The sequence below is a fragment of the Bos taurus genome, chromosome 28 (assembly GCF_002263795.3).
Source record: "Bos taurus isolate L1 Dominette 01449 registration number 42190680 breed Hereford chromosome 28, ARS-UCD2.0, whole genome shotgun sequence".
NCBI classification, from domain to species: Eukaryota; Metazoa; Chordata; class Mammalia; order Artiodactyla; family Bovidae; genus Bos; species Bos taurus.
In genome coordinates, this window is record NC_037355.1 from 30908326 (window position 1) to 30932805 (window position 24480).

General features: G+C 37.6%; 1 protein-coding gene across 3 annotated transcripts in view; it reads left to right on the top strand.

Annotated features, from left to right (window-relative positions):
* The window catches only part of SAMD8 (sterile alpha motif domain containing 8), a 122394-nt gene that overhangs the window by 90962 nt on the left and 6952 nt on the right, over positions 1 to 24480 (top strand). For all 3 annotated transcript variants that reach the window (XM_059882681.1, XM_002698916.7, XM_059882682.1), the window contains 3 exons: positions 3726 to 4318; positions 13681 to 13776; positions 17473 to 17590. In XM_059882681.1, coding sequence (XP_059738664.1) covers positions 3726 to 4318; positions 13681 to 13776; positions 17473 to 17590 — 807 coding nt within the window. The remainder of the gene's footprint in view (positions 1 to 3725; positions 4319 to 13680; positions 13777 to 17472; positions 17591 to 24480) is intronic.

Below are 24480 nucleotides of genomic sequence, written 5' to 3' on the forward strand. Positions count from 1 at the left end.
GGTCTGCTTCATAGGTGGTCTTCTTTTATCTGTGTCTTTACAGGGCAGAACAGCTGAGAGAACTCTCTGGGGTATATAAGGGCATTAATTCTGTTCATGAGGATTCTGCCTTAATGACCTAATCACCTTCTAATACTATCCCACTAGGAGTCAGAACTTCAATACAAGAATATAAGCATTCAGTCTATATCAAGTTCTCTGTCTGTCTCCCCTCTATTATTCTATCCCGTGTACACTAACCACCTTGATTCCCCTAGACTTTCACTTCCATCGCCACTCACGTAGTCTGCTGGGCCTCACCCAGATTATATCCTACACCGCTCACTCATGGCAGGGGCAGTGGGGCTCACCTTGTTTCCTCCTCTCAAGGGTCTCCTTGCTGTCTTGTGCCCACTGTTTTGAAACTGGTTTTCTCTCCATATATTTTGTCTATATTTTGGCTGTTTCAGGTGGAAAAGTAAATCTGGTTTCTCTTACTGCATCTTGGTCAGAAACAGAAGTCCCTTTAACTGATAGTTGATTCATATTAATTATTGATTAAAGCTGAAAGTATTCTGAAATGTTTACTAATTTCTTCATTCTGTATATTTGTATGAAATCTATAGCTGTCATATTCTTCATTAAAAGTTTCCTGTTCCCTGTAGGTCCTGTGGTACAACAAAAATACTATGTTGTCCTGAAGCCTTTTATCATCTTCTAATATACCTCTTTAGTGCAGGTGTTCATAGTGTTAACTAAATATGGGCCTCTAACTGTATGTAGCAGTAGAGAATTAAAGGGCATGCCCTGACCTGATGAAGTACAGCAGGGCAATGTGTCATGCTTTTAGGGCATTGCCACAGCAGGTTCAAAGACTTCTAGGGAGCTTTCTTGTACGACAACTCATATTTTCTAGCAGCTGAAACACCGGCATCAAAGCCTGTTTGTTAGTTAAATTGAGGATATAAAGAACAGATTGTTAGCCAGATTGGAGGTGATACAAGACAGAAAAAAAAAAAAATATGAGAGAGATCATTTTGAGCAGTGTATGAAATGAAACTCTACTGAAGAACAAGGCTAAAAGGATGGGAGTGACTTGGAACCCACTGGTGGTAAGCTGTTAGAAAAATGAGAAAGTGAAATAGAAATAAAATGACAGAAGGAATCTGGCCTTATTTTGTATGAGATGAGCCTCTCATACTTTTTACATTGTAATTGTTGCAGAGTTCATAGCATGTACTTGTTGGATATTCAGGGTTGAAGTAATTTAGTCAGAGAATACCTTGGGGAAAAGATATGTATGTAGTATGTAGGATGAAGCCATCTGGCTGTCTATATGTATTAAAATATAGAAAAATCATTTTAAATGGAGCTATATATATGTAATAAGTGATATAAAATTATATACATCAATGTGTGTAAACTCCATGAGTTGAAGTGAATAAATCATAATTCCCTGTCCTTTGGGGTGGTGATGCTATATTGTAGGTAAAAAGACTAAGACTGGAAAGCTGTTGTGGCTTTATACTGTTAAAAGCTTTGTTTGGAAACACTGATGTAAGGTTTCCAAAAACTAGGTTTGCTTTGTAGTAATCAAAATATAAACATTTAATGAGCATGTTTCTTGTTGGCTGAATATTTTTGATGGTGTAAAAAGTACTTATGTAGCTGAGTATTTGCCTTTTTCAGGTAATTATAAGTATTTGTGGCAATAGTTTGTGTTGGCTAGAAGAATGCAGAAATGGCAGCTTTTTACTTTTCCTCCACATAAGGAAGCATAGAAAGTTTTCATAGCCAAAAATGCTTATGAGGGAATGATAAGCACTAAAACCAGGAGTTACTACATCTGGGAGGAGAGAAGGGTATTGATGTTTTGTTTTAGTTTTTAAAACTTTTAAAATCAAGTTTAACACATGTAAAGTATAGCTCATAAGTGTACGGATTGATGAATATTCAGTGTATAACTACTATTCAAATTAAGAAACGGAACATATGTATTGGAACTGTTTAATTTTTTTTTTTTTTTCCCCAAGCTGGGTAGTGGGCATGTGAGTATTTGTTGTGTCATTCTTTCTTCTTCTTTTTTAATGCTTTAAAGTTTACCTACTGTGTTTTTTAAAAATCATCTCAGCAGAAAATGTGGTCTTTAGTAATTTGGAAAATGTCAGAAAACCCACTGACTTTAGTTGTTGAGAAAGTACTTTAGGTTTTTCCATGTAAGCCTTTGTCTCCCATGTATCTGATAAAAGTTTAGAAGCCTGATACAGGCCCAAGTTACTGAACACTTTAAAATAGAAAAAGAACATAAACAGAACTGTGTGGGATCAAAGTAGTAAAAATTATTAGTATTTTTTGAAATGGTACATTCCTTTTATAATTGAAGTATAGGGAATTCCTTGGAGGTCCAGTGGTTAGGACACAGCACTTTCACTGCTGAGGACTCAGATTCAGCCCCTGGTCAGGAACTAAGATCCCACAAGCTGTGTGGTGTGGCCACAAAAAAAAGAAAGAAAAAATTACTATAATTGCAGTATAAAATATAGCCCCTCAAATTTGTGGGCATTGAAGTGTTTTATCACTAAATCACAATGATATTTTAAGAAGGAAATTCCTTATAAGTTCTGTAATGGAATATTCAAGGTATAGGAAGAAATGAGCTATTAAGATATTTATAGATATTTATATCTGGTAAAGATTTTATATCTATTGTAGAAATTATTTGTATAGTAGATAGAAATATGTCTCATCTTAAGGGGTTTCCTGAAATTAGTTTTCCATCTACCTTTGTGGGTTTTTGGTTTTGTTTTGTTTCTTTTTGGAATCAGTTGCTGTTCAGTTCAATCAGTTGCCAAGTTGTGTCCAACTGTTTGTGACCCCATAGTGCGCCAGGCCTCCCTGTCCCTCACCATCTCTCAGAGTTTGCCCAAGTTCATGTCGATTGAATCAGTGATGCCATCCAATCATTCCATCCTGTCGCCCTCTTCTGCTCCTGCCTTCAGTCCTTCCCAGCATCAGGGTCTTTCCATTGAGCCGGCTGTTCAGAGCTGTTAGTGATTGCCTTCCGCTCTTCCTTCTGAGCTGGGAGCTCATCTTTTGGTGTCATATCTTTTTGCCTTTTTATACAGTTTATGGGGTTCTCATGGCAAGAATCCTGGAGTGGTTTGCCGTTGCCTCCTCCAGTGGACCACGTTTTATCAGAATTCTTCACTGTGACCATCTGTCTCGGGTGGCCCTGCATTGCATGACTCATAGCTTCACTGAGTTATTCACGCTGCTTCACCACGACAAGGCAGTTTAGAGGCAGGAGAGATATTTATCCCTCAAACGTGAAGATTTCTAAAATTTGATTTATTTTCACATATGACACATCTTTCTGTATATTTCATTTTATGAAAGTGTTGAGTTATTTTTCTCAATTGTTCTCACCAGTAGTCTTTTTCTAATTAAGTTATGGCCTGCTATGGTATGGGAAAGCCACTTGTAAAATATTACCAAAAAAACATTTTATAAAACTGTTTGGTTATTAGCTTTTCCTCTGCTACTGAATTTATGTGTATAAACTTATTAGAATGTAAATCTATTGAAAACTACTCATTAATGAATAATTTTATTTCTTTTTTCTTGTCCAGAAGCCAATATAGCAGTGTGGATGAATAACTGTTTCTGGTGTATTTATGTGTTTAATCCTCAAAGAAGTTGTTAGGGCATGTTGAGTTTTTGTTTATTTTCCTATTTTCCCTTGACAGACAGTTGAAGAAGAAATGGCTGTTCCTAATCAACTCTGCATTCGCCGCTGGACTACCAAGCATGTAGCTGTTTGGCTGAAGGATGAAGGCTTTTTTGAGTATGTGGATGTTTTATGCAACAAGCACCGACTTGATGGAATCACATTGCTTACATTGACTGAATATGATCTCCGATCTCCTCCTCTGGAAATCAAAGTCTTAGGGGACATTAAAAGGTTAATGCTCTCAGTTCGAAAATTGCAGAAAATACATATTGATGTTTTAGAAGAGATGGGCTACAACAGTGACAGTCCCATGAGTCCCATGACTCCATTTATCAGTGCTCTTCAGAGTGCAGAGTGGCTCTGTAATGGGGAGCCTTCACATGACTGTGATGGACCCATCACTGATTTGAATTCTGATCAGTACCAGTATGTGAATGGTAAAAACAAACATTCTATTCGAAGACTGGACCCAGAGTATTGGAAGACCATACTGAGTTGTATATATGTTTTCATAGTATTTGGATTTACATCTTTCATAATGGTTATTGTCCACGAGCGAGTGCCTGACATGCAGACCTATCCACCACTCCCAGATATATTCTTAGACAGGTAAGTTTTCTTTCTAGTTACCAAATTTGTAGAAGATAGTTATAATAGCAGTGATAATATATTCATGACAATTAGGTTATTACTGTTGCTTTGGTTGATATATACTTTCCATTTACTTTATCTGGTAATAGTAAAGATAGTCTTTGGAATTGCCTTTTTCCCTTAAACTAGACCTTAAGTCTAGATGAGTAGAAAGAACCACTCCTTATTTTATTTTTCCATGTTATATTTCTATTTTTCTATGTTATAGCTGTAATATTTTCTATATTTACGTTATAGCTCCTTGGGCACTTCATATTTTAAAAGGGTTTCCTGGAATGTTATTTGTAATAGATGGAATTAGGTTATTATTTTTTTTTTTTTTTAAAGATGAACAGGGTTTTGCTTTTCTAAAAATGTGGGGAAGTCTCCTGTGTCATCAAATAAATTAGAATTATCACAGATGCTACAAACTGATTGTTTATAGTATTCTGTTGGTTTATAAATACTGAGTGCATAAAAAAGAATACAGTATATTAAATGAAAAATAGGAATAGAACAAAACTTGAAACTATAGTTTTTTATATTTGTGATTTTAAAACGTCTTTTTAGTTTGTATTGCTATCTTATTTGTTTTTATAAAATATTGTACCCTTCTGAAAGTGCCTTATAGTATATGGGTTTTTTTTTTAATGAAGTGAATTACAGTGTCCACGTTAAGGTGGCAGAATGACATATATATCATGTTTTATTCTCTCTCAAGCCCTGACAAAAAGCATAGTGAAGAAGTTATGTTTGTTTGTTGGTCATAAATTATAAACACAAGGAAAGGGCAGATAAGAGAGGAGAAAAGAGCCGTACATTTTTGAATGTTTGAAAGCAGATGGGTGAGTAGCAACAAGCAGAGCTAAAGTAACCTAATTCTAAAGCAGCCATCAGGAAAACTGAGAAACAACCCAATCTAAGTTGCAGATTTCTCAAAGCTCTGGATACTATGAGCTTTGAGAAAGGGTGATGCTAAAAGAAAAAAAAAAAGAATTGAATGAAAGCTGTTTAAGAAACTGTTAGATCCTTGTATCTCCTTCCCTGTTTTATCGTACACATTTTTTCCAACAGAAGACCCTAAGGAAGTAAAGAAGATAGCATGTGGATAAGAGTACTCTAGGCAGAAGAAACAGCAGGGTGCAAAAGTCCTGAATTGTTAGTAGGCTTAGCATGTTTAAGGAACACCAATTGAGAGATGGGGAGAACAGTTGGAGATGAGATCTAAGAGCAGACAGGAATCCAGACTGTCTGTGTACTTGTTGACAATTGTAAGGACTTTAGCTTTCATTCTAAGTGAAGAGGGAAGCCATTGAAAAGCATTTAGGATAAGAGCAGAGTGATCTAATGCCCATTTTAAAAGGGCACTCTAATGGTTGTTGCATTGAGAACAGCATGAGGATGGGGATGGGAAAGCAGAGGTTAGTTCAGTTATTGGAATTCATCTAGACAAAGATGAGGTGAGTTGGATTAGGATAGTAGTGGTACACACATATATGTGTGTGTGTTTGCAACAAGATTTGCTGATGGATTTGCATGTAAGGTGTAGGAAAAAGAGAGAATTCAAGGATTATTCCAAGATTTTTGACTTGAGCATCTGGAAGGATGAAGTTGCCCTTTATAGAGGTGGGAAGACTGTGGAAAGACTTCCAACTTCTTGGAGAAAAAAGTGAGGGTTTGGTTTTAGACATGTCATGTTTGAGGTATGTTTTACACCAAATCAGATGTCAAGTAAGAGATGGGAAGATGAGTTAGAGTTCAGAGAGTCTGGGCTGAAATTTGGGAGTTACGAGCATAAGTAAAACTGTGATAATTGGTTAATGTCTCCTAGGTAGTGAGTTTAGAAGGGAAAGGAAGAAGATTGAAGATTGATCCCAAGAATAAGTATAATATCTAGAGGTCAGAAGAGTAAGTCAAAATCAGTAAAGAAGACTGAGGAAGTCAGGGCAGAGAGAGCAAGAGAGTATTCTGGAAGCCAAGTTTGTTTGTTTTTTAAGTATTTTTAGAAGACAGGAATAATTTATAATTAACTGTGTCAGATGCTACAGAGGGGTCAAGTAAGATGAGGTTAAATGACTGTTGACCCTGACCAGGGCAAAAGCCTGATTGTAGTGGATTCAAGAGAGAATGTGAGACTGGAATATACCCAAAGGTGTATCTCCACACATATGAAGCAGCATATGTACAAAGTTATTCATTGTGACATTATGTGTAAAAATTATAAATATTGGAAATACTGTAAATGCTTATCCACAGAAAACTGGCTGAATACACTGTGGTATACTTACACAACAGAGTATTATCTAATCATAGAAAAGAATGAGGAAGATTTCTGTGAACTGATGAAATGGTTTGTAAGAAAAACTCAGTAGCAATGAAGCACCATGAGCATCCAGATCATGGTTCCTAAATCCCAACCTCTACTAAAGGAACAGACCAGGACTCCTTAGAGAAATGGCTGATTTTAAGTTTGGAGCATGGTAAGCATAAAATGAGCATGAAATAGATCTTATGCCATAAAGCAAGGAAGTGGAAACCAATGGAAACCTATCAAAATAACATATGATCTGGTTTTAAGGGGCTCCCACTAATCAAATTAGGACAGTCAGAACATCAAGAAGCATAATGATGGTAATGAATTATAATATACTAAGAATCTATGAACCCATAGTGATAAACAAAACCAAGAAGAAGTTCCTCAAGGGAATTATAAGAGAAGTTGAAGAGCCAAACCCAAACACAGTACATGAACTTTAATTGGATCCTTGATCAAGAAAAAAAAACTGCTGGAAGAACATTTTAGGGATAATTAGGAAAATTTGAATATAGATTGCATATCAAATGATACAATATAACACTAAGTATTACAGTTTCCTGGGTATAATAGTGTATTGGGTTATAAAGAAGGTACCCTTGATCTTAGGACATATATGTTGAAGTGTTTAGAGAAGAAGTGTCACAATGTTTGCAACTTTTCAGGAAAGATTTAGTCTTGGAGAGAAAGTATGTGTGTGTGTGTAGGTATGTAAAGAAAGAGAGAAATAAAGCAAATGTGGGCAAATGTTATTGTAAACAATGAATAAATTTAAATAAAAAATATAAAATGTTTATTCTTTAAAGTTTTTTTTTGTTGTTGTTATCAGAATTTTTCAAAGTTAAAAAAAGAGGAAGGGCAAAGAAATGATGTGAGAGAGAGAAGGAAAATGGGAGGAGAGAAACTGGAAACAATCAAGTCTTACAGGCCCCTAAAAGTTTTCCTGTAAGGGCAGCAGAGAAATGGAGCTGTAGCTTGGAGAGGAGTCACCAGGGTTTTATTTTGGATGGACCATATTGTATAGCGTGGCTGTTGTATTGATGATGGGAATGACCCAATTTAAGGGAGAGAATATGAGAGGGTATAATTGATGGAGTAATGTCCTTAAGTAGATAACAAGGGGTTGGATCTTGTAGGTGGGTGAGGCAGGTCTTTCTTAGTGACATGATCTATTCATTCATAACAGGGGAGGATAGAAAATATGGAAACAGATATAAGATTGCCAGTTGTGTTGGTAGAGCATGAGGAAGTACTCTGCTGATTGTCTTTATCTTCTCTGAAAACAGATTTAGAAGAGAGAGAAGGTCAGAGGTTTGAGGAGAAAGGATAAGTGTGAAATGGCCGTCTATGAATGAATAGACTTGTGTGATGTAGCAGCAGCACTAAGGGCCTGCTTGAAGTTAATAGGTTGACTTCGTGTTTTTTCACCACTCAACTGCACAGATACAGGTATAGAATAGGTAGATAGTTGGATTTTGGTGGGGTCAAAACTTTGCTAGGCAGTACAATAAAGGAAGAAGAAGAAAGAGAGTGAGTATAATGACTGACTTAGGTGGATAAGGAGGTATGGGAGGATATGAAGTAGGTGAAGGACAGAAGAAGTGTTATTAAGATCTATGGATTTTGGGTCTCAGAATTATTAAAGTTGGAGAACTAGGAGGAGTAAGATGGAAAAACAAGAAATGTTGGTTAGTATAGGATTCTTGACCTTGAGCTGTGAAGAATAATCTTGGTGATGACAAGATCCAATTTATAACAGTGGGTGTAGGTCACTGAAGTAGAGTCAAAGAAGAAGTTGGAGGAAAAGTAAAAAGAGGAGTGAGAAGAACAAATATCACAACAGAAGAAGCTTTGGAGTGATATTGAACCAAAAACTCAAATCTCAAATCAGAGAATGAATGCTGAGGTTCTGTAGATGACTATAACAAGGCATAATGAGAAAAAAGAGGGGAAGTGATCATGAGGATTTTATTTTAAAGTGTACAATCGAGTGGGTTTTAGTATATTTATAAAGTTGTGCAGCCATCACCACTACTTCCAGAACATTTTCAACACTCTAAATAAAGTCATATTATCAGTCCCACCCCATTTCCCTTCTCCCTCTAGGCTCTGGCAAGCAGATCTACTTTCTATGGATTTCTTGTGGACATTTCATATAATGGCCATACACAACATGTGGCCTTACTTTGTGTCTGGCTTCTTTAATTTAGCATACTGTTTCTAAGATTCTTCCATATGAGTAGTATGCATCTGTACACCATTCCTTTTTATTACAGAATATTATTTCATTGTATGGATATACTGCATTTAACTTATCCATTCATTAATTGATGAATGTTTGAGTTGGGTTCACTTTTTGGCTACTATTGATACTTCTGCTATGAACATTCATATACAGAGTTGTGTATGGACATATGTTTTCAGTTTGCAGTGGGGATTTGAAACCAAATTTTGCCTAACATGCTACAGTGCCACCAGCTACAAAGCCTCATGCTCCTGAATATCAGCTTCATTCACAGGAGAATAGTAGCAGGAGCTGTCAGCATTCCTTCCATATCCTCTTGGATTGCTTTTCCATTTTCTTGCACATTTATACTCCCAGCATCCAGCAGTTGTGTGTCTTTGTTAGAGGACTGCTCTTGGGCTGCTGGGATACACTTTGCCTGCTTAAAAAGAGAACCAGACATGCTTGGAACTTTCCATCCTTAGCAGCAGCTCTTAACCGATGATGTGAGGTTGGGTATATGTATTTCATTTCTCTTTGCCCAAGTTAGGAACAGCTTTTAGGTTGGACCTGCACTGTCTCCCAGGTTCCCCACAGAACTGAGCCAAAGTTGCCCTTGCCTGAGTTTACCACAGAGGTTTGCTTGATGTTTCACCCTTGCCTTGCTTCCTTGCCTTCCTGATCTCATTTCCCCATTACTCTATGGTTTTCCCTTGGGAACATTCCTAATCACTTTCACAGTGATCTTTGTTGTGTCAAGCTTACTTGACACAATTCCAAGAGCTTCAGCACATCATAAACAAAAAATTAGGAAACAGATGCTTTTAGAGGCAGGCCTACTTACATGTGAGGAGAGATAGCTAATAACCATAATAACAAGGGAGGAAACAGAAGCACTGTAAAAAGCACACATAAATTATGGAAAAGCCACATCAATCTCAGGCTTAACTGCCTTTAATTTCTCAGTAGTCCCTGAGGTCATTACCTTGTCCAGTGTAATAGTCTGTGTTCATAGTAATGACTCTGAATTATGAAGGAAAATTAAATTATATCCCGAAAAAAAAGGAAAAACATGTATACTGCACTTTAGAAAACATTGCATCAAAATAAATTTGAGATATTGAAAACACATTTGACAATTTCCTTACAATGCTTCACTAAAAAACAAACAGGAAAAAGCAGAGATGGTGGTTCCCAATAATCCAATGAAGGCAGAAGCAGTGATAATAATGAAAATTTGTAAAGTAGAAAGCTAAGTGCCTATTGTGAGATTAAGGACTAGCAGCGCCTAAGAGGTGAGTTTATTGGTACTGCGGTGCTCCAGAAAAACTTTCAAAACAAGAGGCATTAAGCATCTCTCAAGACAGGGTATAGATAGAAGCTAAATATGGGAGAACTGGTTAAAAATCTATTTAAGACCTGTTCTACTGCAACTGAAGACAGGTAGTTGGTTCTCGAACATAGTTGATGGGAGGGTCTCTGGACTCGGGGACACCATTCCCAGATGAGAACAAAGGGGCGTGTTTCATTGTATTTTCAAGGTGATTAACTATAAATCTATGGACTGATCACAAGACTTCAAGCTCCCTTCCTTAAGTAGCCAGACTAACTTCCCATCCCCAGTCATACCAGCCCCAATCCTCCAAGCAAGGGAACAAATTCCTCTCCGTGGAAAACCTGCAGAAGAGAAAAGGACTGTAGATACTGGAGGGTGCACTGACTTCAGTATTAATAGGTTGTGGCACATGGGCTCAGTAGTTGGGGGTCCCCGCTCCAGAGCATAGGCTCGGTAGTTGTGGCACATGAACTTAGTAGCTCCACAGCGTGTGGGATCTTCCCAGATCAGGGATTGAACCCGTCTCCTGCACTGGCAGGCAGATTCTCTACCACTGAGCCACCAGGGAAGCTCTTGATAGTTTCTTAAGAAGTTAAACATATTCTTAACATAGAACTCAATGATGTCATTCCTAGGTATTTGCCCAAGAAAAATGAAAACATATGTCCATGCAAAGACCTGTTCATAATCACCCAAACCTGGAAATAGCCAAGAATACCCATAGCTTGTGAATGGATAAGGAAATTGTGGACAAAGAATTGTACACACAGTTACATGGATGAATCTGATATATATTACATGAAAATAGCCAGATACAAAAGGTGTTTGGACAAACATTGTTTGATTGCCTTTATATGCCATTCTAGAAGAGGCAAACCTGTAGGCATCAGAAGTCAGATCAGTGATGGCCGCACAGCTGAAAGTAAAGGAGGAGACTGATGACAGTGAAGGGACACGAGAAGCTTTTGGAGTGATGAAAGTGTTCCGTATCTTTATTGTAGTGGTGATTCATGACCGAATGTTTGTCAAGGCTCATGGAACTCTATAGATAAAAATGGTGAATTTTTAAATTAAACCTCAGTAGATTTGACATTAAAAACAAGTTCATCTTGTAGTCCCTCATCTGAGAAAATAATTCAAGGATACACTACATCAAAACTAAGAAGTAAATTGAGAAAGAGGAGGACATGCTGCTGCTATTGCTGCTAAGTCACTTCAGTCGAGTCCGCCTCTGTGCGACCCCAGAGACGGCCGCCCACCGGGCTTCCCCGTCCCTGGGACTCTCCAGGCAAGAACACTGGAGTGGGTTGCCATTTCCTTCTCCAGTGCATGAAAGTGAAAGTGAAGTCACTCAGTCGTGTCCGACTCTAGCGACCCCATGGACTGCAGCCCACCAGGCTCCTCCGTCCACGGGATTTTCCAGGCAAAAGTACTGGAGTTGGGGTGCCATTGCCTTCTCCAGAGGAGGACATGGGATTCAGGAAATAGTGTATCCAATATAGAAAAGAATTCCCAAGATGAGGGTTAAGTTTTACTCTAAGAAACACCATGCAGAAGGAGTAGAAAATGCAGGCGTTCTAAAGAAGGAGCTCTTGGATAGATTTCTCTATCTCAATTCTCAATTTCTTGATATTCATAGAATAGTCTGGAGGTGAATTGGTGATAGGCACCCAAGAAACAGAACAGGAAGTTCCTAGCTCCAGAGAATTGTAAAAAGTTTTACAAGAGATTGTATTCCATTATCTTAACTATGAACTACACTTAAAATTTTACATTAAGTAAAAGCCAAAAATTATTTGAAACAGAATTATGAAATAATATTGAGAGCATGGGGGAGAGAGAGAATGTGTGTGTGTATTTGTATGTGCTTTTGTGTGTGTTATCAGAAGATACAATGTCAAATAAAACACAAGAATGAAAGTGATTGCCTTTGGGGAGCAAGAATTACATTTAGGCTGAGGGTGAGGCAGTAAAAGTTTTTACTTTTACCATAAAAACTGTGTGCTTTGTTGCTCGGTTGTGTCTGACTCTTTGGGACTCCATGAACTATAGCCCCAGGCTACTCTGTCCATGGGGATTCTCCAGCCAAGAATACTGGAGTGGGTTGCCATGCCCTCCTCCAGGGGATCTTCCCTACCCTGGGATCGAGCCCAGGTCTCCTACATTTCAGGTGGATTCTTTACTATCTGAGCCACCAAGGAAGCCCATTTACATATATACCTTTTTAAAAATTGTTTTAAAAGTTTTAAGTTTTTAGAAGTCATTTAAAGGAATCTTTTATCTGAAAATTTGTATTATGTGAAATAACCTTTTTCCCCATAATGCTAGATAAATAAGGCAACAACAGATTAAAAATACACAAGAGGAATTTTTTTTTGAGGTAATAGGTAAAAGATGAGTCCCTGAATGAAGATGATTGTCTCTCTTCAGTTACTCTGAATAAGGTTTGAGTAGAATGTTAATATCTTCCAGATTTCATGTTTTCTTTTTTAAAATACCTTTAGTTCCTTAGTTATAAAATTAATGTGCCATAGTATGGAAAATTTTAGTGTAAATTAACAAAGAATAAAAATACAACTCAATAATCTTATCATTCAGTGATGACCTATTTGGAGTAATTCATTTCCGTCTTCTTCCACCACACTTCTCATTCCTCCTCCTTTATTTTTCTTCCTTGTTCTTTTTCTTCCTCTTCTCCCCACCCCCTTCTTTCTTTTTAATTGAGAAAAGTGACACGTCTTTTACTGGTGGGTAATCACAGGCGCTGCAGATTTAGTACGGAAAGAGAGATCAATGGAAAAGACAGAAGAAACAGAAATATAAAACAAAGGAGGGCAGAGAGAGACAAGAAAAGAAGTAAAACGAAACAAAAATTCTATTTACTTTGAAAACAAAATACACTAAACAACCAACCAAAAAAAAGAGTAGTTGAGTTCAAGTCCTGACAGTGTGGATTCTGAAATGCATATCACTTAAGAAGTGAGCCTTTTCCCCCCTTCCCTTTTGGGAGCAGTCCTGTATCTGGGTCTGTCATGCTATGGGGAAGGAGAAAAGAGTTGTTACTTCTCTGCAGAGAACCATAACTGGGAATCACAGACAAAAGAGGTTCAAATAGTTTCATAAAACTATTTTATGAAATAGTTTTTTTTTCCTCAGGTTTTCCATATACCATCTTCTAAAAGAAGTAACAGATAAAGAAAATACTTTTTTTTTTTTTTCTTTTAATATTTCTTTATTTGGCTGAGCCAGGTCTTAGTTGCAGCATGTGGGATCTAGTTTCCTGACCAGGAACCGAACCCTGGTCCTCAGCCTTAGGAGCACGGAGTCTTAGCCACTGGACCACCAGGGAAGTCCCAAGAAAATACTTTTAAGGTCATTATTAGAAGAGTATCTTATTGAAAAGGGTGGCACCATTTGCATACATGTACTTCATGTCAGTCCAAAAATGTAACTTTCTTCCTTTCCAGCGTTCCTAGAATTCCATGGGCCTTTGCCATGACAGAAGTATGTGGCATGATTCTGTGCTATATTTGGCTCCTGGTTCTTCTTCTTCACAAGCACAGGTACCTCTCTTATTTAAAATTACAAGACTGAAAATGTTTTGACTATCTTATGTAAAGGTCATCAAACCTTGTTTCTTCCTTTGCTGTTTCCTTATTAATTTCCTTCTCTAGTTATTATAACATTACAGTTATTGGTACAGAAAAATATTTTGGGTTTGATCGGCAAAAGAGTCAACCTGAGGTAGTACCTATATATTTAGTAATATTCCAAATATACTTTGCAGGGAAAGATGGTGATATATAGCCATGGGCTAACTACTAACGGTCTAAGTCTAGCCTTCCCTTTCTCTGTAAGCAAATTGGAAATGTCACCGTCTATAGAAGGGTTGGGACCCCTCCAGGGAACAGTCTTCTGTCAGATGTTGGGGTGGAAGAAACTATTCTCTGCTTGAAGGAGGCCCAGTAAAAAGAGAGATCATTTTGCACATCATGCACATCTAGCAAGTGTAGTTTACTATAGATAATATAGGAAATTGCTGAATAGGAAAGGTGCTTCTTTTGTACTTTCACAAGAAATATAAAGGGAAGAATTTTTTCATTAAAAAAGAAAGAGAAGCATAAGAGAAGGCTCCTTTCTTATATAATTAAAAAGGGGAAATTATTTAAAAAATAAGACATAGTGTGAACTCTAAAAAGCAATATAAATTGATTTATTTACAACAGAAAAACAGACTCACAGACATAGAAAACAAACTTATGGTTAGCAAAGGGGAAGTATGTGTGTGAGAAAGGAAGGGTGAGAATAAATTAAGAGTATGGAATTAACAGATACACACCACAGTACTGTAATATAAAATATATAAGCAACAAGGATTAAGGCATAGTAAAGAAAAAATTAAAGAACTGACAAAGTTTGTGGATCTTCTGTCTGTTGTCTTTGGATACTGAAGAAGAATAGGGACATTTGCTTGATTTTTTATTCTTTCTCCTCACCAGGAGGTGCTTAAGGTAAACCACAGCGATGGGCTTTTGCTCCTAAGCAGCAGTTATTTCATTGCTTTGAAGGTGAAAAGAAAGTTTGACGATTGCTGTTGTCACACTTTTAGGCCATATTGCACTTCATTCTCTTTTACTCTGCAGGAATGTTTATAACTAGATTGCTTAAAACCAGAAGTGGTTTAAAAACACGTGTATCACTGCTGCTTTCTGATTTAACTTTGCCTCACAAGACCCTGTAGATCTGAATTGATCCACTCTTTCAAAACAAGAGTTGAGTTTATATAGGAAACCTTGGTAGGTTTGGCAAAGTGCAGCAACTAAATGCAAGTTTTGATGTTTACTTAGTCAAACAAAGTGTTTCTCAAAGTGGTCTTTGTGCCACTTTCATTAGAATCACCTGGGCTCTCGTTAAAACCCAGGTTCTTTGTTATCTTCTTTAAAAACCTCACAAAATGATAACTTGGAAGAAAGAAGGCAGAAACCTTTGCTCTGGACTTTCCACCATATGATAAGAAAATTCTCCATAAATCTTGTGTTAAGATATTTTTATTGCATCACTGAGCTTGCAGGAAGACAGAAAAATCCCAAAGATCCCCAAACACACATACACGTGAAGAAGAAAACAAAGAAAAAATAACCTATGATGTAAAATCAGAGGAATGAATACACATCTTTGAAAAAAGCAGGGTTACACTGGTTGTATTGCCAAAGCTGAGATAAGGAGACTAAGCCTTAGGTATGTAACCAAGTTGAGTGGCTGATAGGAGAACTCCCAGATTAAGCTGTGGATCTTGGAATGGGCTAGACTGTTCTCAAGTCAGTAGTGCTAACTGACTCTCAACAAATTTAATTCTTCTCTGGATGATAGTGTATTCAATTTAGGCTCCTGTGGTTTCTCAAAATGTTGGAGAGCAGGGCCTATTAAGAAAAGTAAGAAATGGTAGAATCCTTCTGCTTTGAGTTGGGACCCTCTCCATTCAGTGTTAGTTCTTCTCTTTCTTATCTTCTTTTCTTCTTTATTATAGTACCACAGCTTCAATAGTGAACCAGAAATGAAGCAGATCCTGCAGAGACGGAAACCTAATCTGAAATAATTTCAGTTTCTAAAATTGTATTAAAGTGACCCCAGATTGTTAAATCCCTTAACAACTTGCCAAAAGAGATATCAGATCTCTCTTTGGGAAGACAGTATAGACTTATCAATAAATTTAACTCTAAAAAATTTTATATACAATATCTGGCACTCAAGTAAATAATAAAAAAAAAGCACACAAGTATGTAAGAGAATATGATTAAAATTTAAGAGATACAATAAATAATGGAATAGACCCACAGTGGATCCAGAAAATGGAGGTAACAGACACAGATTTTAAAGTAATTCTGCTGACTAGTATAAGTAGCTCACTAGTCACCAACTCTTTGCGACCCCATGGACTGTAGCCTGCCAAGTTCCTCTGACCATGGGATGTCCCAGGCAAGAATACTGGAGTAGGTTGCCATTCGCTTCTCCAGGGGATCTTCCCAACCCAGGGACCAAACAGTGTCCTGCATTGCAGGCAGATTCTGTACCGTCTGAGCCAGCAGGGAAGCCACCAGGAAAGCCCCTGCTGACTATGTTCAAGATAATTTTAACAGAATAAAATGGAAACTCTAGAAGCAAACACACTTTTTAAAATCCATGAAATTGAAAATTCAGTAATGAGTATGACATCTGGTTGAATCCAGCAGAAGAGGGGATTAATGAATCAGAAGATAATTTGAAGAAAATATATTTTTAAAGATAGAAAATAGATTAAATTTTTTGGAATACTGAGGGGATAGCCTGAAAAAGGTGTAACTTATGGATAATTAGTTCCTTGAGGAGAGGAGAAAGACAATAAAGCACAAGTATATTTGAAGTGAAAAAAATTAAATCCAGATTTCTGGTCTCCATCCCAGGTGTACACACTGCAGTTTGAAACTTACCTAACCTTGTGTTCAGTACTTTTTTGAGGGTGGGTGGGAGGAGCATTTAAAAAATGTATAAGCAAAGTCTCTGTACTTAAGAATCTTCTAATCTGTTTTCGCTTAAGACATTAAAAAAAATTAACAGTACAAGTGATTTCATGCAGTTTAAAGTTTCTGTTAGAGATGTGCTTAATGTAAAACTTAGTATTAAAAAACAGTATTTTATGGCTTAAATTTAAGAGAAATTAGAGAGTTTATTATATAATTAGTTATTAACCAATTTACAGTGTCATTAATGAGCAAAAAAATTCCCTAGAATCACATATTTAACTTTACTTCTCATTAAGTAAATAAGTTATGACAATATATGAGTACTGTTAACTAACACTAAGCTAAGTGTCAGGCGAGGGACTATCTTCTTTCTTGTGTAACTTTTGCTTTTTCTTAGTCATATTTTCTTAAAGTAAAATGACGCTCTTAGGTCTGCAGTGTCCAACATGGTGGGTGCGAGCTGCATGTGGCTGTTCAAATTTAATTTAGTGAAAATGAAATAAAATTAAGTTCCTCGCTTGTACGTTTCAGATACTCAAGAGCCACATATAGATGGTTTATTAGTGCAGAAATAGTGCATTTCTATCATTGTGGAAGGTCCTGTTGGACACTTCTCTTACATGGTCTCTAAGATTTCTGTCTTCAAAGAATCTAATGGTTTTCCTGCTTGTTCTCCCTCGAAGTAAACATTAGTTGCCTGGGGATATTTTGGTTTGTTTTCTTCTGATCTTTCTTCCTTTTTGGTCACTCTGTTCACAGGTCCATACTTCTGCGAAGGCTTTGTAGTCTGATGGGCACTGTCTTCTTGCTTCGCTGCTTTACCATGTTTGTGACCTCCCTCTCCGTGCCAGGACAGCACCTTCAGTGTACTGGAAAGGTAGCCGCTATCTTCTTTGTCATTCTTCCCTCTTACTCTTAGTGTGTTGATGGCTTAGATGTGTGTATGAACTAAGGCGTAGATTTTGCTTTAAATATTATTAATAAAATGTGCTTTTTAGCATTTTTGGTATCGGTAATAAACATGTAGAAATAATTTGGTAAAAGTCTTAAGCCAGAATCTGCTTCCCTGTTACTTCTATCCATCGATCCTATCTAGTTCAATGCTGTAGAGCTGAAAAAAAGTACAGAAAAAAAGTAGCTTTCAATTATCGTTTTTCCTTTCCCACCATCCTCAGCGTCTTTAGGTGCTCATATTACATGACTCCGGACCTTTCACTGTCTTCATCACTCCTCTTTACAAAGTGTTGTGGGACTGGGGCTCAAGGTCTGCCCCAGCCGCTTCACCCCACATCGTCCCCATGCTAGATCTGGGGAGCTGGGAGGAGTCTTGTGTCTCGTCTTCTGTCTCCATGTAGTTTCGGGTGTTTTTCTGGTCGTGTCCTGGATTCCGATAAAATTAAAGAAACTGCTTTAACTCTCAAAAAAAAAAAAAAAGTGTTGTGGGGACTTCCCTTGGTGGTGCAGTGTTTAAGCCTCTGCTTCCACTGCAGGGGGCACGAATTTGATCCCTGGTCAGGGAACTGGATCCCACCATGCCACAGCTAAGATCTGGCGCAGCCAAATAAAATAAAGTATTTTTTTTTTAAAAAGCAATGCAGTTCAACCATATTCCATTTAAAATATAGTACCCACTACTCTAAACTTTGCTCTTTCAGAGATGTATTTAAATAATGGCTGATTTTTTTTTGTTTTTGTTTTATACTTTATAGGTTGTTTTGGTATACTGTAGACATACCTTCTCTTCTGGCTAAATTGAGAGAGGATAGCTTATACAGATGGGAACAAAAAAAAAAACAAAGTAATGAATTATTAAAGAAAATTTGTTTAAATCCTGAAGATCATTTGTGCTTTGTATACAAAATTGGCTGTTGTGACTCATTAAATTTGGACAAAAGGATTTGTTAGCCCTCTTTTTTAAGCCTCCATGCTTTAGTTATGTGTTCCCAAATATTTTAATAATATACTAACACGTTTCTTGTTATTTTAATGTTGTTTGTAAAGTGTAAAACAAATTAAGTGTCAGTTCTGCCACTGCAATATAAATAGCTGAAATGCCAAGGAAGGAAGACGAAGCAGCTAAAGGAGATCAAGAACTAAAAATATAGCCCTGAGCTGAATGGTATATAAACTTTCTCAAGGTATAAAGAGACTGACCAGTAAGAAAGGAGGAAGGGGTAATGACATTTAGGATTTAGTGTAAAGGAAATCTTTTATTTTTTTAAGGTAAAAGATGCTTTTGTTTCTTCTTCACCCACCTCCCCCCGCAAAAAGGGAAAGTACTTCTAGTTACCAAGTTACATAAACTTATTGTAAAATTTCAAATTTTATAAAAATACGTAAATTAAAAATTCCCTCTTCTTTCACCCCACCCCATAAATAATACTGTTAAAAGTTTATATAGCCACACAGACTATTTTTAACCATGCTTGCACATTGCACATTGTATAGATAGTGTTTTTTAAACAAAAGATAGGATTATATTGCTGACATTGTACTTCAGCTTATGTTTTACTTAACAATGTGTTGTTTACTTTTTTTCTGAAAAAATACATATAACTGTACCTCATCTTTTTAATAGCTGCAGAGTATTCCATTGTACAATTTACCACTGTCCAAGTGGCATGCATTTAGGTTATTTTCAAATCTTACTCTTTATAAATAATGCTGTCATAAACATGCTATTTCACTTATTTAATAGTCTTAAGATAAATTCCTGGAAGTGGAGTTATGAAATTAAAGGACATAGCAATTGTGATACATATTGCTGACATTTTCACTAGGAAAGACCACTTTTTACTGCTGTCACCACACCGTGCATGTCACTTTTCCCATCACACTGCCAGTACTACATTTTATCAATTTTTGAAGTCACTGTCATTCTGATTAATGAAAGATGATGTCTGAGACTTTTATGGTCTTATATTTTAAATTTCAATCTTTAATCTCTTGACTGAAATAAAAATGCACAGTGTGAGAGCTTTGAGTTTGAGACCAGCCTCTTAGGAACTATGCTAAAGAAGTAAGGGAAGCAGGTAGCATATATGTGATCTTGGAGAAAGTGATCGAGCCACACATCTTGGTAGAAAGTTGCTGCTAGGCATGAGGAACAGGTGTCTTAGTCAGTGATTTCAGTGCTTTTTTAAGTATGGGTGCAAGAAATTGTGTTCATAAAATTTTCTCCTTGGGGGGGCGGGGAGAAACTGTCCTGAAGGCCTGCTGCTGCTGCTAAGTCACTTCAGTCGTGTCCGACTCTGTGCGACCCCATAGACGGCAGCCCACCAGGCTCCCCCGTCCCTGGAATTCTCCAGGCAAGAACACTGGAGTGGGTTGCCATTTCCTTCTCCAATGCATGAAAGGGAAAAGTGAAAGTGAAGTCGCTCAGTCGTGTCCGACTCTTAGTGACCCCATGGACTGCAGCCCACGAGGCTCCTCCGTCCATGGGATTTTCCGGGCAAGAGAACTGGAGTGGGTTGTCATTGCCTTCTCCGGTACTGAAGGCCTATTCTGTCTGTTTTCGCAGAACACAGAGTACCTCATTCCTGGTCTCTGTCCTGATGTCCTTTCAGGGTATGTTGAGGGTCAGGGACTACAGTGGCTAATGACTTAATTCTTGTACAACTGGATAGCAAGTGACATTCTTTAGCTAGAAAATCTGCTGAATTTCTGTGCACAGTGTGAAGGAGAGATAGAACAGTTTCCCCCAAATCGATTAGAAGAGATTTTAAAAAAAAATAAGTAAGCTTGTTACAGTGAAAGGAGAATTCCCTGTAGCTGAGGAATTTAATTGCGGGTCAGCCACTAAAGAAAAGGATATATATGCATAGGGCTGCAACATGTGTTACAAAAATAAATTAGATACCATCCCTCTACAGTATGGACAGCCCTTTTTCTGTCTCTAATGACAGTTTTTCATTATCAGTTAGCTTAATGTGGGTATACCTATTCAGATCTGCCCTAAATACTATTAATTGCTTTGAATTATAATATAACCTATTTATTGACCTGTATTTGCAGCAGTCATTAAAATTAGAAAGTTAAGATAATATTATCTATCAGTCAAATCCCTTACAATGAACTCCATAGGGCTTTTACATTGTAATAAAGTAATTGCTTGAAATCTCATTCCCAAAAGTAGTGGGTTTGGAGACAGAACCAAGAACATGCCTGTTTTTTTTTCTAATTTAGTGATGGAAAGGAAAGAAACAGTTAAAGCAAATTTCTCGTCAAAATGTCTCAATTCATTCTATTGTGTTTCAGTTTTTATTTTTCTGGAAAGATATTTGGGGCATTTCATGATTGGAAAGGATAGGGAGACAAGTAATTGGGCAATAATTGCTTTTCTTTTTTGTACTATAGTATTTTTAATTTATTGCAGTATAGTTGATTTACAGTATTGTGTAATAATTTCTTTTTTTTTTTTTTTTAACTGGCATCACTTGTTTCCTGTCTTTGGCTGAGATATCTTCCTAGCAATCTGTTCTTCACTGCTTGATTTTTTTACTCTCACTTGCATAACATCTCTAACCCTATTCTCATTAGAGGTCATGGAAATAAGCAAACCATGTATATTTTAGTATCTCCTTTCCTTTTCTCTGATAATAAATTTCTCTCCCTCTCCTGCCATCAACTGAGACAGAAGGGGGAAACTGGTTAGTGTATAATCAGGTGAGATTTCTAATGAATTGGCAATTCTAATGAGATTGTTCCTCTTGTTCATTGGCCATAGAATCTTTAAGATGTAGGGCTCTAGAACTGGACTCCCTCTGTTCATGTCTTTTTACTTATTAGCCGTGTGACCTCTCTGAAGCCAGTTTCCTAATCTACACAGTTATCAGTTCATACAATTTTTGTGGAAATTAAATGCAATAACATAAGGGCATATAGTAGCATGCTGCACATAGAAATGCAAATAAAATTACAGCAGTTTTTTTATATTGTTATTATGTGTCGTTTCCAAGGCAAACCATTCAATATCACAGTAATCCAAGTCTATGCCCCAACCAGTAACGCTGAAGAAGCTGAAGCTGAACGGTTCTATGAAGACCTACAAGACCTTTTAGAACTAACACCCCAAAAAGATGTCCTTTTCATTATAGGGGACTGGAATGCAAAAGTAGGAAGTCAAGAAACACCTGCAGTAACAGGAAAATTTGGCCTTGGAATACGGAATGAAGCAGGGCAAAGACTAATAGAGTTTTGCCAAGAAAATGCACTGGTCATAACAAACACCCTCTTCCAACAACACAAGAGAAGACTCTACACATGGACATCACCAGATGGTCAACACTGAAATCAGATTGATTATATTATTTGCAGCCAAAGATGGAGAAGCTCTATACAGTCAGCAAAAACAAGACCAGGAGCTGACTGTGGCTCAGATCATGAACTCCTTATTGCCAAATTCAGACTGAAATTGAAGAAAGTAGGGAAAACCACTAGACCATTCAGATATGACCTAAATCAAATCCCTTATGATTATACAGTGGAAGTGAGAAATAGATTTAAGGGCCGAGCTCTGATAGATAGAGTGCCGGATGGACTGAGGTTCGTGACATTGTACAGGAGACAGGGATCAAGACCATCCCCATGGAAAAGAAATGCAAAAAAGCAAAATGGCTGTCTGGGGAGGCCTTACAAATAGCTGTGAAAAGAAGAGAAGTGAAAAGCAAAGGAGAAAAGGAAAGATATAAACATCTGAATGCAGAATTCCAAAGAATAGCAAGAAGAGATAAGAAAGCCTTCTTCAGCGATCAATGCAAAGAAATAGAGGAAAACAACAGAATGGGAAAGACTAGGGATCTCTTCAAGAAAATCAGACATACCAAAGGAACATTTCATGCAAAGATGGGCTTGATAAAGGACAGAAATGGTATGGACCTAACAGAAGCAGAAGATATTAAGAAGAGGTGGCAAGAATACACAGAAGAACTGTACAAAAAAGATCTTCACGACCCAGATAATCATGATGGTGTGATCACTGACCTAGAGCCAGACATCCTGGAATGTGAAGTCAAGTGGGCCTTAGAAAGCATCACTACGAACAAAGCTAGTGGAGGTGATGGAATTCCAGTTGAGCTATTCCAAATCCTGAAAGATGATGCTGTGAAAGTGCTGCACTCAATATGCCAGCAAATTTGGAAAACTCAGCAGTGGCCACAGGACTGGAAAAGGTCAGTTTTCATTCCAGTCCCAAAGAAAGGCAGTGCCAAAGAATGCTCAAACTACTGCACAGTTGCACTCATCTCACACGCTAGTAAAGTAATGCTCAAAATTCTCCAAGCCAGGCTTCAGCAATACGTGAACCATGAACTTCCTGATGTTCAAGCTGATTTTAGGAAAGGCAGAGGAACCAGAGATCAAATTGCCAACATCCGCTGGATCATCGAAAAAGCAAGAGAGTTCCAGAAAAACATCTATTTCTGCTTTATTGACTATGCCAAAGCCTTTGACTGTGTGGATCACAATAAACTGTGGAAAATTCTGAAAGAGATGAGAATACCAGACCACCTGATCCGCCTCTTGAGAAATTTGTATGCAAGTCAGGAAGCAACAGTTAGAACTGGACATGGAACAACAGACTGGTTCCAAATAGGAAAAGGAGTTCGTCAAGGCTGTATATTGTCACCCTGTTTATTTAACTTATATGCAGAGTACATCATGGGAAACGCTGGACTGGAAGAAGCACAAGCTGGAATCAAGATTGCCGGGAGAAATGTCAATAACCTCAGATATGCAGATGACACCACCCTTATGGCAGAAAGTGAAGAGGAACTCAAAAGCCTCTTGATGAAAGTGAAAGTGGAGAGTGAAAAAGTTGGCTTAAAGCTCAACATTCAGAAAATGAAGATCATGGCATCTGGTCCCATCACTTCATGGGAAATAGATGGGCAAACAGTGGAAACAGTGTCAGACTTTATTTTTCTGGGCTCCAAAATCACTACAGATCTTGACTGCAGCCATGAAATTAAAAGATGCTTACTCCTTGGAAGGAAAGTTATGACCAACCTAGATAGCATATTCAAAAGCAGAGACATTACTTTGCCAACAAAGGTCCATCTACTCAAGGCTATGGTTTTTCCTGTGGTCATGTATGGATGTGAGAGTTAGACTGTGAAGAAGGCTGAGTGCCGAAGAATTGATGCTTTTGAACTGTGGTGTTGGGGAAGACTTGAGAGTCCCTTGGACTGCAAGAAGATCCAACCAGTCCATTCTGAACGAGATCAGCCCTGGGATTTCTTTGGAAGGAATGATGCTAAAGCTGAAACTCCAGTACTTTGGCCACCTCATGCAAAGAGTTGACTCATTGGAAAAGACTCTGATGCTGGGAGGGATTGGGGGCAGGAGGAGAAGGGGACGACAGAGGATGAGATGGCTGGATGGCATCACTGACTCAATGAACGTGAGTCTGAGTGAACTCCGGGAGTTGGTGATGGAAAGGGAGGCCTGGCATGCTGCGATTCATGGGGTCACAAAGAGTCGGACGCGACTGAGCGACTGATCTGATCTGATGTGTTAAATGCCTTTTAAAAAAAGTGACCATTGCTCAAACTCTTCCTCAAAATGGATTGCTCTTTTAAGTTTTATGTGTGGGGGTTGGGATTAGATTTGGCTACTAATAACAGGAACTTTATGGTGGCTATAGTTTAATAAACAAGCAATGATTTATTCTCTGTCGTAAGAGAAGTCTGAAAATAGGTACTTCACGTCAGGTGTTTGATAATTTTATGGAGTTATCAAAAATCCATGATTCTTCTGGCTTTCTGCTCT